The sequence below is a fragment of the Geotrypetes seraphini genome, chromosome 7, assembly GCF_902459505.1.
Source record: "Geotrypetes seraphini chromosome 7, aGeoSer1.1, whole genome shotgun sequence".
NCBI lineage: Eukaryota > Metazoa > Chordata > Amphibia > Gymnophiona > Dermophiidae > Geotrypetes > Geotrypetes seraphini.
Genome location: NC_047090.1, coordinates 133706780 through 133724271, shown reverse-complemented (window position 1 = coordinate 133724271; position 17492 = coordinate 133706780). Strand labels below are relative to the sequence as shown.

General features: G+C 39.2%; 1 protein-coding gene across 2 annotated transcripts in view; it reads left to right on the top strand.

The window, feature by feature from the left end:
• Window positions 1–17492, top strand: part of SOS2 (SOS Ras/Rho guanine nucleotide exchange factor 2) — a 292583-nt gene that overhangs the window by 240484 nt on the left and 34607 nt on the right. For both annotated transcript variants that reach the window (XM_033951288.1, XM_033951289.1), the window contains 3 exons: window positions 7785–7957; window positions 9804–9920; window positions 11971–12232. In XM_033951288.1, coding sequence (XP_033807179.1) covers window positions 7785–7957; window positions 9804–9920; window positions 11971–12232 — 552 coding nt within the window. The remainder of the gene's footprint in view (window positions 1–7784; window positions 7958–9803; window positions 9921–11970; window positions 12233–17492) is intronic.

Sequence of the window (17492 nt, the reverse complement as noted above, 5' to 3'; positions counted from 1 at the left end):
GCAGTGCAGCACTCGGAAGCAAGTCTGCTTTCGAGGCTGTCCGCTGTGGGGCTCCGTCGGTGACGTCACCCACTGTTGAGAATATCTGCCTGCTGTCCCTGGATAACAACTGTTACGGTAAGTAATTGTGCTTTACGGTAAGTAACTGTGCTTTCTCAGCAGTCAGGAAGCACAAAAGTAGCAGAATTTTCATGGGGGGAGAGAAGGAAAGCAGGAAAGGGTAGAGGGATAAATCCAGTGATATTCAAAATGCCCTCAGTCTTACTCATAGTTAAAGGCCTGTTTGAGCAACCAAGCTTTTAGATTGGGTTTAAATTTCTTGAAATCAAGTTCTTTTTTTTCCAAAGTCTTTATTCATTTTTCATCTTGCATCAAGTACACAATATTACATCAATTGAACTTATACACATCACTTGAATTTCTTTCAATTATTATCTTAAATACATGTAATCTATTCCCTCCCCACCCACCCTTCCCAACAAATATTTAATCATATATTTCGTATAAATATTACATTCTTATCTAATGATTAAACCTTAAATAAAACTTTATACCATCCCCCCTTCCCCAATATTATAAATGTACTTTCAGTGGAAAATGGCGTCTAATCAAAAGTCAAATTTCATCAAGCAATAATAAACTTTTATTAATTATGACAGGAGTCGCCATACAACATATCACCAAGAATTGGAAAAATTATGGTAGACTTAACTATACTTTTTGGTGGAATTCGTTGTGCCATATTTACAAAATGGAAAGAACAATTGCCATACAAAAAGGAAATTATAATAATTTTAAAAAGATATGAGGGCCATTGACAACTTATTGAAATCAAGTTCTGATCTTTAAAAAGGATGGCAGTGAATTCCAGAATGATGGAGCCACAAAGAAAAATGCTGAATGTCTAGTTGTCTCTAGACAGACCATTCTTGGGTTTGAGAGAATGAGATGATGGTCATTTAGTGATCTTAGTAGCCATGTTGGTGAATATGGTATTGTAAGAGAAGAAAGATAGAGAGGAAGACCTATAAGTAATGCTTTAAAGGTTAAATTTTAAATATTGTATGCTGTTCTATTGGAAGCCAGTAGTATTTTTGGAAAAGGGGAGAGACATAATCATAATGTTTGGCGTGACAAAGCAATTTAATAGCTGGTTCTAATTTCTTTTTTTGCATTTGAAAACATCCTAGATAGACAATGTTATAGTAGTCCAGTTTGATGATAATCAGGGAGAGAATGAGTGAGTGGAAAGTGTTTGGGTTGAAATAATGCCTTATTGAACAAAGCTGTCATAATAGGAAGAGCTAGTTTGCAAAGGGAAGGATATCTGATTTGTAAAACATAACTGGGAGTCAAATATAATGCCTAGATAATGAAATGAATTAACAGGTTTGGTATTAGAATTGAAAAGGTTTAGGTCAAACTGTGGAGCTGAGAGTCCACTAGTACAGTGTTTTTCAACCGCTGTTCCGCGGCACACTAGTGTGCCGCGAGATGTTGCCTGGTGTGCCGTACGGTCAGGGCCGCCATCAGGGCAGTACCACCAGTCTAGGGAGAGGGGCGGTCCGCTCCACGTGGACAGGAGAGAGCTGGACGGGGGACCCGCGGAGTTAAATACATCTCGAGTCGCGAGGCTCGTCTTTTGTTCCTGCCTGCCCTGCAGCTAACATATAGCCGATCGCAAGCGTTCCCCGATATCAGCGCTGACGTCGGAGGGAGGGCTTAAGCAAAGCCTGCCCTCCGACGTCAGCGCTGACGTCGGAGAATACTTCCGTTCGGCTATTTGTGCGCGGCAGGGCAGGCAGGAAGCAGAAGACAAGCCTCGCGGCTTGAGCTTCGTTTTGCTGAGAAAGTTGCAAAGATGGGCTGGGAGGCAAACACGGAACACAAAAGGGGGGAGGGAGTGCGTTTTGGACACAAGGCATGAACTTGGGAGAGAGGAAGGGAGGGAAAGAGATGCTGAGGTGGGGGAGGGAATGCGTTTTTGGACACAGAAGAAATGGACTTGGAGAGAGGAAGGGAGGGAAGAGATGCTGAGGTGGGGGAGGGAAGGGGTTTTTGGACACAGAAGAAATGGACTTGGGAGAGAGGAAGGGAGGGAAAGAGATGCTGAGGTGGGGGAGAGAATGCGTTTTTGGACACAGAAGAAATGGACTTGGGAGAGAGGAAGGGAGGGAAAGAGATGCTGAGGTGGGGGAGGGAATGCGTTTTTGGACACAGAAGAAATGGACTTGGGAGAGAGGAAGGGAGGGAAAGAGATGCTGAGGTGGGGGGGGGGAATGAGTGTTTGGACACAGAAGGCATGGACTTTGGAGAGAGGAAGGGAGGGAAAGAGATGGTTGTGTACACGGGGAATAGAAGAAAGGAGACTTTTTGGTCATAGGGAGGGAGTGAGGTACAGATAGTGGCATACCAGGGTGGGGAGGGGGGCAGTCTGCTCCACCCCGGGTTTACGTCCCAAGGGGGTGCACAGCTGGCCACCCTCCAGTGTTGTCCCTAGGCCGGCAAACTGCGGCTCTTTAGCCACTTGAGTGCCACCGCTGCCATCGGGAACAGGCCGGCGCCAAGTTCTCCCTGCTTTTCCCTGTGGGGCCGGCCAACTCTCGCCACTCGCATCAATTCTGACGTCGGAGAGGACGTTCTGGGCCAGCCAATCGCTGCCTGGCTGGCCTAGAACGTCCTCTCCGACGTTAGAATTGACGACGGGTGGCGAGAGTTGGTCGGCCCCGCGGGGAAGAGAAGCAGGGAGAACTCGGTGCCGGCCTGTTCCCGATGGCGGCAGTGGCAGCCTATTCCCCAGTGGCGGTGGCAGCATTATAAAATACTTTCTTTGTGTTTATTTGATTCCTATTCAAGAGAATTACTTTATATATAGTCAATATAGGCACAGAGTTAAATTTTTTAACATTTTCTAATGGTGGTGTGCCTCGTGATTTTTTTTCATGAAACAAGTGTGCCTTTTGCCCAAAAAAGGTTGAAAAACACTGCACTAGTAAACCAGCACGTGACTTTTTTTCTGCATTAAGAACAAGTTTGTTTCATTCTAGTTTCAGATTGGCTAGCATCTTTTTTTGTTTGTTTGTTTTGTTTTGTTTAATAATCTTTATTCATTTTAAAACACTTTCAATAAGTGGAAACAACATAGATTATACATTTAACACTTTAGACATCACTTATAATTTTACAAGATTCATACAGATCATTACCCTCCCCCACCCATCCTAATCTTTATCATTAAAATAATTATTAAATTTTATCATAGGTTCAGAGATATATTATACATATTTTAAACATAAGTTATACATATGATTAATCAGACTTATTTATCAAATCTCAAAAATACCACCCTTCCCTCATCTGTATAAATAATCAATTAAAAGACCTTATAATCCTCCCCCCTCCCTGGATGTACATTTTATCTAACAACAAAAATCATAACTATAATAATTCTACAAAAGACGACAATGGGCCCCAAATTAATTTAAAGTTTTTTGTATTCCATAACAAATCAGTGTTCATTTTCTCATATTTGTAAATTAGACATAAACTTGCCCACCAAAATGTAAAGTTGAGACGATCCCAGTTTTTCCAGTTTCGTGTAATCATTTGTATAGCTGTACTAGTCATAATTAATGAGACATCTTTTATATTTATCTAGGGGATCCTTGATATGTAAAATGGTACCACAAATTACTATTTCATAAGTTAACGGAATCTCAGATTCTAAAATATTATTATTATGTCCCTAAATTGATTTCCAGAAAATCAGTATCTTAGGGCAATAAAACAGTCTTGCAATGGTTTAAGGCAACGGTCTCAAACTCAAACCCTTTGCAGGGCCACATTTTGGATTTGTAGATACTTGGAGGGCCGCAGAAAAAAATAATTAATGTCTTATTAAAGAAATGACAACTTTGCATGAGTTAAAACTCATTATAGTTTATAAATCTCTTCTTTATTGCTTCTGATAATTTCAGCTATACACAGCTGAAAGCAGTGCAACATGAAGAAAGTGAAGTTTAGATAGTTTTTCACTTTCTGCATGTTGCACTGCTTTCAGCTGTGTATAGCTGAAATTATCAGAAGCAATTAAGGAAAGATTTATAAACTATAAAAAGGTTTTTACCTCTTGCAAAATTGTGATTTAGATTCTAATCTAAAGTATCAACTGCAAGAGACAAGATTGTGGTGTAGTCCTCTAGGCTTTTATGTAGAGGGGAGAATCAATATCCAACTTGTGCCTGGAAAACTTGTGCCTTAAGTATCCAGTGGTTGTGTCCGCAACCGCCTTCAGCTCTCACCTCCTCCAGCACCAGACACAACCGCCATCTTACATCTACATAGGTAGAGAGTTGAAGGAAAACTACCTTCTTTAATATCTTTGAAAGGAAACAAAGATTTGATACTGGACGATAGCAAGCTGGATTTGTTGAATCGAGTGATGGTTTTTAAATAATAGATTGAACTATAACAGATTTCCATAAGACAGAAAACTCCTGTTGAGAGGTTAGAATTAATTATAGATATGATATAGGACATCAGTTCAAATTGGGGGATCGTTAGCCAATAGGATGGAAATGGATCCAAAGAGCATGAGGTCTTTAACGTAGACAGGATTTTAGACAAGGAAAAATGGACTGTAATTGACCATGTTGAATGGCCTAAAAATGGAATAGCTACATTTTCTGGGTTGTCGTTAAAGAAGAAAGTTGAGAATCAGGATGTAGGCAATGCTTTCTGTAAATTGATTATCTTTGTGGAAAAGAATTGTGCTAAGGTTTCAGCTGCAGGGGCTGGATATGAAGAGAATTTTGAGGTTTGGAGGCAGTGGAGAGAAATATCAAATAAATTTGATTTCTAGAGGCGGACCCTCTCATTTTTCCTTTTTGTGTGCCTTTGACAAATTGAAAGTAAAATGAAGCAGAAAAGGAGTTTCAAAAGCACACTATTTTGGATCCAGATGAAACATTTTAGCATTATCTTTTGGACAAAAAAATAAATATGAGAACTGATCCCTTGTTATAAATACATCAAATTTTATAGTATTGTAACCATTTAAGTCCTTTCAGTAATATCATTTTATAGGAGAGCAAATACATTATTTATTACTAGTATTTTAGCCCGTTACATTAACAGGTGCTAGAATATATGTCTGTGTGTCTTTATTTCTGTCTCTCTCTCCCTCCCGCTGTCTGTCTCTCTCCCTGGCCCCCTTTGTCTGTCTGTCTTTCTGTCTCTCCCCCTGCCCCTGTATCTTTCTTCTTTTCTTTCTATCTATCTGTCTCTCTCCCTGCCTCCTATGCTGCAGCATTTCTCTCCCACCACTTCCCTGTGCAGCAGCCACAGCAGCATTCCCTCCCCCTCCCTTTTCCTCCCCCCACACCACTTCGCTGTGCACCACTTCCCCTTTCCCTTCTCGCGGTCTGGCCGGCTCCCTTAGTCCCTTACCGCACCCCCCTTCCCTTCCCGCGGTCCCGACAAACCTTCCGATTCCAGCTGCGTCTGCAGCACTCTACACACTGCTGCTTCGGGGCCTTCTACTGCCCAGCAAATCAGGATAGTAGAAGGCCCCGAAGCAGCGTGTGTAGAGTGCTGCAGACGCTGCTTGAATCGGAAAGTTTCAGGACCCGCAGCCCTTGCTGGACCCGAAGCAAGCTCTGGGGGTTTTGGGGTTTTTTACACGGGCCCAGCCGGAGCAGGAGGAGAAGCCTGGGAGGCAGGAATTAAAGTCCGTTCCGGCCCCCGCTGATGTCACCCTGGCCAGTTCACATCCTTCAGACCGCAAGAGCCGCGCACATGCGCACTCCTACCTGCGGGTCCCTACAGCGCACGGAAAACGGGAGCACGCAGGTGGGAGTGCGCATGCGCGTTTAGGGCTTTATTATATTAGATGGGCTAGATTCACAAAGCAAACTAATTGTGTACCGATCGGTTTGCGACCCCTTTGCGACCAGAGATCCACTTCCAATACGTGCATGCAAAGTAGACAGGGATGTGATTGACCAACAAAATTTTTAAAACCGACTGGGCTGGCCGATAGACCCAAGAAGCGACTGCTGGGGACCAGTCGCAAACAGCTTTCTGACTCTCCAGCTCCATTGAAGCCCTGCTCTTTACCCTACTCTCTGTTGCTCTGAATCTCTCCTGCCTGCCACCTCGATGCTCTGCCCCGAATCGCCGCCCTGCTCTGCCCCAATCTCTCCTGCCTGCTCTGCCCTGAATCGCCACCTGCTCTTCCCCGATCTCTCCTGCCTGCTCTGCCCCAAATTGCCGTCCTGCTTTTCCCCGATCTCTCCTGCCTACTCTGCCCCGAATCACCGCCCTGCTCTCTCCCAAATTGCTGCCCTGCTCATCCCCGGATCCCTGCTGCCCCAAATCTCTCCTGCCCTTCCCCGCACTGTGAGCCCATGGTTTTAATCCGCAGGTTTAAAGTGAGTTAAAACCATGGGCTCGCTCGGCTAAAAAGTTAAAAAAAAAAAAAAGTCACAGCTCAGACAGGCTGCACATGTGTCGGGATCGCATACCAGCGATCCGTGCCGGCAGATGGGGGCGTTCCTCCGATCGCCCCCATCTGCATATTAGAGGTTGAAGATTCCATTGGACCTGCCCGGATCGGACACGGATCTGTCCCAATTGGGCAAGTTAGTGAATCTAGCCCTATGTCTTTCTGAAAATGATTCTAAACAAATTCCACTTTCATATTGTACTTGCCAGACCAATCCAGACAAGTGGTTTTCAGTTTCTCCAGTCCATCTCTCCATATTGTATCACTGCTTAGAGTGAGAGACAGAGAGAATGAAAATGTAATGTTAAGATTTGGGGACCATTAATAGATTTTTGCAATGAATGATACAATTTTCTCATAATAAGATATTGATAAGAGGGGGGGTGGGAGGATTTATTTTATTCATCTTATAATATAAATAATTTATCAATATATCTTGTTGTATTATATGCAGTTGCCAAAGGAAGGGGAGGGGATGGGTTTATAATTGAGAAATAGTTGGTATACTTATTAAATATTATATACTGTTTCAAGATTATAGTAAAAGATTATATAATGATACGTTATATATATAGTAATGTATGAAGGAATATCAAGTGTGTACGTAATGAAATTGTATAAATTTAAGTGGTACATTTGTTGTTATATGAAAAATGAATAAAAAACTTAAAACTGAAAACCATTTGTCTGTACTACTCTGGCAAGACTTAAGGAAAGGAAATTGACAGATAGAATACATACATTGTTAAAACTAATGGCCTTATTTTCTCTTCATGAAGGATGCTTGATTTTTCATAAGTGACATGATCACCTTTCCATTTGTGAAGGTTCTAGTTGGCAACAAGCAAAGGTGTGTATTTTCAGGCTTGATAAGAGATGAGGGCACTGAAGGGATGATATGGGAAGCCTGTAGCTGCATTACTATGGTGTTATCTCACATATACAGCAGACATCATGTATGAGGAGATTTGTGTTGGATTTCATTGATAGATACTGTGTGTTTGTACCCTAGCTGGCTGCCCTTGGTTCTCTACTCCAGCCTCCTGACCGGAGCCTATAGGAGTTCCTCTATCCTGCTGTGAATCTTCTTATACAAAGAAATGAAGTGACATGAGTAGAAATTTTGGACACAGGCCCTTGTTTTTAGATAATGATGATAATGTTTTATATGCACATTATCACAACAAAATAAATAAAAATTCAAAACTGACACACAAAACACTTACAGAAAAATTATCAGAGAAAATAAAAATTGAAATTTATTTTATTTTCTATTTAGGAATATATTTAACAAATATTCTGAAGACAGAGGAAGGGAATCCTGACTTCCTTAAAAGACAAGGGAAAGAATTGATCAACTTTAGCAAAAGAAGAAAAGTGGCTGAGATTACAGGGGAAATCCAACAGTACCAAAACCAACCTTACTGTTTACGGGTAGAGCCAGATATAAGGGTAAGGAAACAAGTCTGAGACTTGAAAATGCTGCACAGTCTTAAACTGCATTATCAGAATTATCTCATACTGGCCGTGGCTTTTGAAATACAAGACAGAAACTGATAATATGCATGATCATTCTACCTGTTTAAACAGTTCATTAACTAGCAGCCCTATCTAGGTATTCTGGGAACTCATTACATCTTAGAGTACATCCTAATTCTATGCTGCTTCTGTATTCCAGCGGGAATAGAAATGGATGTACTGACTAAACTGAACAGGAATATGGAACACTTTGTTGTCCAAAATAAAGGCATTTGGTAGATTTGATTCTAATCAGTTGTCAGACTGCTCAATAGACCAAAGTTCTGCTGCTTTGGTTAGTGTCTCCTGGGAAAAAAGGACCTGCAGGTAGCCGAACATTTTAGTACCACAATCCCTACCATTGGTGAGGGATGACCATCAACTTTGGGAAAACTAAGCTCCCCTTTTCCCCCTTTTTTTGCCAAATGGTATTGGATATTAGTTTAACCATACTTACTCCCGCAAACTGAACTGTGCATACAACAGTAATGTCTAAAGGTCTGTTCTGTCCAATAAGTCACTAGCTGGGTAGCATATCTTACTGCAAACATTGAGAAAACTGCCCGAATCCATTTAAGAAATATAACCATCCTGCTGTAACTTTTTTGCCTCTCCAGTGATCTTTATTTTTATTTTGCTCTGCAGTTTCTTCCTGGGCCTCCATCTCGATCAGAACTGGAGTCCACTGCAGTTCTGCTTTCAGTTACCTAAGAATTATCCCTTATTTTTAAAAAAGCTGTTTTTAGTTTTTTCAGATTACAACTGAGTGACCCAGTTTTTCTTTTAGGACATCAATCATACAATATTGCAGAGTTAACAAATAATAGGTTGCAAAGTTCACTCTCCTTCCCCCTTTTATGTTTCTTAAATCAAAAAGACCCCATAGTTAGTGTCCAAATGAGATATTTGATTCCATCTCTTATCACATTTATATCCATACTCCCTACCATCCCCACTCCTCCCCCTAAATTCCCCTTCCCACTTAATCCATGCCCACATCTCAGATTGCTGTTATGTTTTAGCCCTTTAGCCAATATGTTGCACAGAAATACCTAAATGTCTCTTGGACCTCTGGTATAGGTGGTTCTGTATTTTGTTTCCTGCATGCTGTTAACTTTTCCCTCATTTTGTAAACCTACATCCCCCTTCTCATCTAGCCCAACCATTACACAGATAGTCTTCAGCTGGAGCCAGAGATTGTGTTACCTTGCAGTATATCTTGAGTCTACTCTATGAATGATAATTCATTACCTTGAGGGATTTGAACACTACTTCTGCAATATCCTCAGCCAGCCCAGGGAACAATATGTGCTCAGGAATTTAGCCTAGTCCAACAGGTCAGCCCCATCTAGTGATATTTTAATGTAGAAAGTTAACTCTGTTAATTGCTGATTTGGGGTGTCTTTTACAGTGCCACGGTAGATGCTGCCACTGTAAATGCATTGAAGCTCATTAAATTCCTATGGGCTTTGGGGAATTTACTGCGGCAGCATCACCACTGCAGCTTTGTGTTATATAAAGATTTTGAAGTAGTTAATACTAATACACAGAAAATAGGGCATAGCCCCACCAATATTTTGCCTGGTTATAGTGTCAGCAATCATCTTGGGGCTAGGTCAAATGATTGGGTAATGGCCTCTCCAATCACAAAGATATTCTTCTGCCACTGCTAGTATTTCTCATGCAACAGACGTACTTTGCGGTAACACGTTATGATAATGCCAGCTGCAGGGTTAAATGTTCAAACTCTTCGATAACTCTGTGAATTTATTTTTTTTAGAGATTCTTTGAAAATTTAAATCCTATTGGAACCATATCTGAAAAAGAGTTTACAGACTACTTGTTCAACAAATCATTAGAAATTGAACCTCGCAACTGCAAGCAACTACCTAGATATGTAAGAAACATTTCTTAACAATTCTCTAGTTGAGCAGGTTGTAGAAAAGTGTTCTGGTTTACCAGGATGCTTTTAGTTCTGCTGCTCACTGAAAGTGATAAGCCCATCTTTATTTATGTTCAGTAGCAGCACAAAAGGCCTGGAATGTCTTGCCAGGAAGTCTAAGGCCTGGAATGTCTTGCCAGGAAGTCTAAGATATGAGAGGGATGAAAAGATGTCTGTTTCCTTGTGAGGATACTAGTTGAGCAGGAGAGTAAAGGTGTAGAAGGCACGGAAGTTTTAGATTGCAGCTGCTTGAGTAAGTAGTTGTGGTATATTAATTATTGTTTAAGCATGTTTTAGGTTTGAAAACAACTTTGAACATATTTCAGTATAGAAAGGCAGTTAATAAATTTGCAAAGTACATAAATAATGTGGTGTAATATTTGCCACCCTCAGACAGCTCGGCTCTGGCAGGATGCTGCCTCTTTACCAATCAAAGCTCCCTCTGCATACAGCCTACCCAAGCACAAAGTAAACAGTTTTACAAATAGTGTGAAGTGTTTTTGCTTTAAGAGTCTACAAGTCAATGAACATGTCCTCATGATAAATAAGTACTTTTATAAAGGCGTTTTTTTTCTACCACTTGTAGAAAGTTACATGATCACACACTACAAATTAGTGTACACACTACATTTCATAAAAATCTGGAATAATCTTAATCTATCTAGGCTGTGGCTAGATATCTCTTATGAAAGCAGTTGCCCCTCTACAAATTAGTCTTGCATCATGTATATCTGGGTTTGCCAGCAATTAGTAAGCTGTCGGTAAAAATGTCTGGCATGATGTTTCCTGGGAGACAGCAGAAGGGGGGCTCTATCTTCTGTCTCCTTTGTGGTAATGGCAGGGGACTTAGAAGAAGATTCTCAAAACTCATTGGTAAAATCCAGTGAATCAATGTAGTGCCCATAGTGGGAGCAACTTTCATTTTACAGGTGATTCTCAGCAAAACCGCATGCAAATTTTATGCATACTATTTGTGCGGAGAATTTCCATTAAAGAGTGGGAAGAACTGTGCCTAGTGATTGCTCAGAAGAGCAATCACTAAGCACAGCTCCTCTCTCCTGTCAAAGCTGCTCTCCCTGCTCCGATCAACTGAGCCGCAGGTGTCCCCAAGTCCTGTTGACTCAGCTGATTAACTGGCAGGGAGAGCAGCAGAAAGAAGAATTTCCACCGACCCCCCCCCCCCCCAACACACTGAAGAAGATTGGCAAGAGGGATGCCCACTTCCTCCTGCTGTTGCTGCCACCAGGGTCCCCTGCCACCACAACGCCACAACCCACCTGACAGCCCCCTCCCCACAACACAATTTATTGAAACAAAATCACATGCAATTTCATTTCAATAAATTGTGAAGACAACGAGTTGAACTCATTGGTCACTTCACCTCTTCATTGATGGTCGCCAGTGGCAAAATGCGCTCATTTATGAAAAAGTTAATCTGTTAGTAAAAATCTGAAAGATGGTGAGTTAAAATCATTTGTATGTGTTGGCAATTAATATCATTTTGCTATTTAATGCAATTTTGTACAGATTGATTTTTTTTTTTTTTTTTTTTGCTTTTAGATAAATTCTCATTTCTACAAAAAATGTAATTCTTGGGATGATTTTTACTGTGATAATTTATGGAGAGCTATTTTATAACAAGGCACCTAATACATCTAAAAAACAGCACATATTTTTAGGCACATACATGGGCTATTGCAGGTCTTTGTAGAATAGACTCTTAGAACAATCCCAAATAGTACACAAATGCTCCTGCAAAAGTGTACATCTATTCCAAAGCAGGTGTAAATATTTGAATGTATTTTCATCTACACATAAATACATTGTAGTTCTGCCTCAACCTATGATGATGTCTCCAGGCAGATTGCATAAAAGTAGACAACATATTTCAGTGCACTTATGTTTTTTAACACACATATAAAACATAGTGCCTAGATTTCTGTGACCAGTACTTAGCTTGGGTCTAATAGATATTGCTGATACTAACATTGTGTACTATTTAAAGCCTAGGAAGACATCATTCTCTTTAAAATCCCCTGGGATACGGCCCAACAGTGGCAGACATCTGTCTTCCTCTGGCACCCTTCGTGGTCACCCAACACCACTGGAAAGAGAACCATGTAAAATCAGCTTTAGCAGAATCACTGAAGCCGAACATGAATCAACAGTGTCAGCCCCAACCTCACCAAACACACCTTCTACGCCACCAGTTTCTGCTTCTTCAGAGCTCAGCGTGTTCTTGGATATTGACCTCACCAGCTCCTATGGTATGGATTTATAGGTTTCTTAGTTCTTATCTGCCCCTTCTCCAAATTCAACAGTTCCTAAGCACAGCTGTAATAGCAGCTTCAGCTGGTCAGCAGAAATATGGCATTTTCTGAGCTGAATAAAAAAAATACCAGTCGGATGAAGGATTGGTTCTATGACACCTAAAAACTTAAAGTGTAAGCAAGAAATAAAGCTGTGTAAGCCTCTGAGAAAGGTCCATCAATACGTAGTACATGAAGATACTTGGAAGAATAGCCTAATGGTTAGAGCAGCTGGTGAAAGTTCCAGTGCAAAAAACACGAGTCCTGAACCTATGGATAGTGCATCTTCACCTACGAGGGATGCAGAAGATTGCCTTTGCGATCTTGTTCTTCCTGTCTCCCCAAGCCAGGCCAGGCCAAGCATCGGACCCACAAGCCTGCACAAAGTTCTGGGCCAGCCAATCGCTGCCTGGCTGGCCTGGAACTTCCTCTCTGATGTCAGAATTGACGTCGGGGAAAGGCTTGTGGGCCCAGCACTTGTATGCACCTGGCCTGACTTAGGGAAGCAGGGAGAAATCAGCATGGTGGCTTGGGGGAGGGGGGGCAGGGAGAGAGAAAGAATCGGGGAAGTGGAGAAATTGGTGCAATGGCTTGGGGGGGCAGGGGGAGAGAGAAAGAAAGACAGGCAGGCAGGGGGAGAGAGAAAGAAAGAGAAACAGAAAGAAATGGGGAGGGAGCAGAAAGAAAGAAAGGCAGAAAAAAAGAAATATTGGATTTACAGAAGAAGGAAGTGCAACCAGAGACTCATGAAATCACCAGACAAAAAGGTAGGAAAAATTATTTTATTTTCAATTTAGTGATAAAAATCTGTTCGTTTTGAGAATTTATATCTTCTGTCTATATTTTGCACTATGGCCCCCTTTTACTAAACCGCAGTAGCGGTTTTTAGCGCAGGGAGCCTATGAGCATTGAGAGCAGCGCAGGGCATTCAGTGCAGCTCCCTGCGCTAAAAAACGCTATCGCAGTTTAGTAAAAGGGGAGGAGGTATATTTGTCTATTTTTGTATAGTTGTTACTGAGGTGACATTGCATATTTTAAAGTCATCTGCCTTGACCTCTGAAAAAAAGCCCAACTACAAATGATAATTAACATTTTCATTGCGTACAATGTGCTTTATGTTTTTTTTTGTTTTTTTTTGTTTTGTTTTTTTTTAATCTTTATTCCTTTTTATTTCTTTCAACAAGTGTACAATATTATTACAATTAATTCACATAACTCACTTGACATTCTTAAACAATATTATTATACATGTTTTAATACCCCCCATCCACCTCCCATCCCTTCCCATATCAACAAAATATTTCGTCCAAACTTATACATACTTATACATCTCTCTTTCATAATACAATTAATCTTACATTAAATCTGTCCCTCCCCCCACCCTTTCTTCCTCAAACTCTTTATTCATTTTATTATACAAAGTGATGCACAACAATATATATCTCATCATAGTACATATATCCCCTTATATTTCATAACAACATATTTCCAATAAATTTACCCTCTTTCTTTTTCTATTCATACCTATATACCATGTTTCTTATATCCATTAATCAGTTGAAATATACCGCTAGCTAACTAAATTATCTTATCCCCCCCACCCCACCCTATTTTTATAAATTATCCTCTAAGGAAAAAGAATAAATCTTAATCATTATAATAATCAATTAATGGCCTCCACACCTCTTGAAACCTTTTAAAATACCCCCTTTGTACTGCAAGAAATCTTTCCATCTTGTACATATGACAAACTGAGTTCCACCAGAAACTACAATTCAGTCTAGAACAGTCTTTCCAATTAGTTGTTATTTGCTGAATTCCCACACCAGTAAGAATCATCAATAATTTATTGTTTGCTGCAGATATTTGGCATTTCGCCCTCATACACATTCCAAAAACCACTGTGTCATAGGATAATGCCACATGACTCTCCATCAATATGTTGACTTGATCCCAGATTGATATCCAAAATGCCTGAATACATGGACAATAAAATAAAAGATGGTCTAAAGTTCCAACTTCAATTTTACAATGCCAGCATCTATTAGACTTAGAGCAATCTAATTTTTGTAATCTAGTAGGGGTCCAGAATGCTCTATGCAACAAAAAGAACCATGTTTGCCTAATAGATGCTGACATCGTACCTTTAATTCTCCAAGACCAAATACGTGGCCATTGAGATGCATTAATCTGATGCTTAATCTCAATGCTCCAAATATCTCTTAATCCATTTTTAGGCTTCTTATTCAAATAATTAGATATAATTTTATACCACTTTGCGGCCTGATGACCCAGAAAATTTGCCTGGAAACATAAGAATTCTAAGCTGTAATGATCATTTAAAGATTTCCATTCAGGGAACCCCACCTGAATAGCATGCTTCAATTGCAACCACTTAGAACTTTGTTTTTTATTCAGACCATATTTATGTTGCAATTGTGAAAATTCAAGCATCTTACCATTATCAATTATTTCCGTTAATGATCTTATACCTGCTTTAATCCAATCTTTCCAGACAACCTTAAACCCGCCTATTTGTATCTTGGAGTTTACCCAAATAGTTTGTTGTTTCGATTTTAAAATAGAATCAGTAGTTAATTTGTCTATAAACCTTAATGTTTTCCAAGTATCCATTAATACTCTATTGTCCTTACGTATTCTAGGCACTTTTATACCAAGCAAAAGATCAAGCCTAAGTGGAAAGATAAGTGATCTCTCCATCTTTAACCACTCTGGTAATTGTTCCAAAAGCTCTGGGAGGACCCAATACATACCTTGGCGCATGATATAGGCTTGATGATACCTATAAAAATTGGGAAAATTTACCCCACCCTCCTCAATTGGTCTTTGCAAAGACACTAAAGCCACTCTTGCAATTTTACCCAGCCAAATAAATTTAACCAGAATACTATTTAATTTTTTATAGAAAGACCCCTGAAAAAACACTGGTATCATTCCCAATTGATAGCAAACCACAGGCAAAATCATCATTTTAACAGTTTGAACTCTTCCCCACCAGGACAAATGTAAAGGATTCCATTGCTCACACATCTCTGTTACTTTTTGTAATAAAATTTTTTGATTTATTCTCATTGTCTCTTCGAGTGTTTTATTCAACCAAATACCTAAGTACTTTATTCCATCCTCTTTCCATATAAAAGGGAAAGAATCAAATATACCTTTTGTACAATGCACATTTAAAGGTAAAATCTCTGATTTAGTCCAATTTATTTTGTATCCTGAGAATTTTCCAAATGTATCTATTACCTTCAGTAGACATGGAATTGTTGTTTCCGGATTCCTCAAATGAAGCAAGATGTCATCTGCATAAGCAGATACTTTATATTCCACTCCAGCACATGGAATACCCTGTATGTCCTTTGCCTGTCGAATAGCTAATAATAAGGGTTCAAGAACTATATCAAAGAGCAAAGGAGATAATGGACAACCTTGTCTAACTCCCCTCTGCAACTTAAAAGCATCTGAAATATTATTATTTATATATAAGCGAGCAGTTGGGGAGCTATACAGTGTTTGAATCATTTGTATAAATCCGGATCCAATACCAAACCACTCCATAGCTTGATACATGAAATTCCATTCTACACGATCAAAAGCCTTTTCAGCATCTAGTGATACCGAAAAAGCCGGATCATTAATTTGTTTTGTTAAATAATATATCTGAAATGCCAGTCTAGTATTATTAGAAGAGTGTCTCTGAGCAACAAATCCAGTTTGATTCATTCCTATTATATGCGGAAGAGCTTTAGCCAATCTTAATGCTAAAATCTTAGCTAATAATTTACCATCTACATTTATTAAAGATATAGGCCTGTAATTTGACACCAATGTTGGATCTTTATTTGGCTTTGGCAAAACAATAGTTAAAGATTCTGCCATAGTGCCTGATATACAACCTTTATTCAGTTGATCCTGATATAATTTTAATAAATATGGTAATAGGGAAATTTGAAATTCTTTATAAAACTCTACTGTAAATCCATCTCCACCTGGAGCGGTCCCAACTCTAAGGGATTTCAATGCCATTTGTAACTCTTTTAATGATATAGGTTTATCTAAACTTCCTTTTATATGATCAGGAACCTTAGGACCTTCAATTAAACTCAAAAAATCCAACCCATCTTTCTCTTTATTTAAATAAGACTCCGAAGAATACAGTGACTTATAATATTTTAAAAATTGTTTTAATATATTTCCAATTTGAGAATGTGAATTGCCTAACTCATCCTTAATTATGTTTATTTTTTCCTTCCTTTTCTTTGCTTTTAAATAATTTGCCAATAATCTTCCAGCCTTATTTGCACTACCATAATATACCGCTTGTTGAGCAAAAATATCTTTCCTTACTAACCCAGAGGAAATTTCATTATATTCACATTTTTTTTTTAACAATATTTGAAATGTCTCCTGTTCCCATTTATTAACCAATTTTAATTCCAAATTTTTAATTTCTTTTTCCAAATTTATATATTGCTTTCTTAGCTGTTTCGTTTTATATGCAGAATATGATATAATTTGTCCTCTCATAGTTGCTTTGAAAGCATCCCATAAAATTCCAATCGACATTTCCTCTAAATCATTAAGTAAAAAATATTCATTAATTTTAGTTTGAAATTCTGTGCAAAATTTAGAATCAGCAAGCAATGCATTATCAAACCTCCATATCGGTTTAGAATTATCTTGATCTACTAAATTAACTTCTATCCACACACCACCATGATCAGATATTATTATTGGTTCTATGTCAGCTTTTACAACTTTCTGTACTATCTGATCTGAAACAAAAATATAATCAATTCTTGAAAATGATTGATGAACATGTGAACAAAATGTAAATTCCCGATCATTAAAATGAAGAATACGCCATATATCTTTTAAATTACATGATTGTATCAAATTATCTAACCCCATTGATTTCATAATTCTACTTGGTTTTTTATCCATTATTGGATCTATAACAGCATTGAAGTCCCCAGCCACCACTAAATTAGTAGTAGCCAGTGGTAAAATTAATTGTTGTAGAGACTTAAAGAATTCATTTTGATTCGAATTAGGGGCATATACATTTAACAACGCCATTGTATTATTGCCCATGCTCATGTCAACAAGTACCCATCTTCCTAGAGGATCTGCCTTAATCATATTAAACGTTGCTGTACATTTTTTATTTATCAATATTGCTACTCCTGCCTTCTTT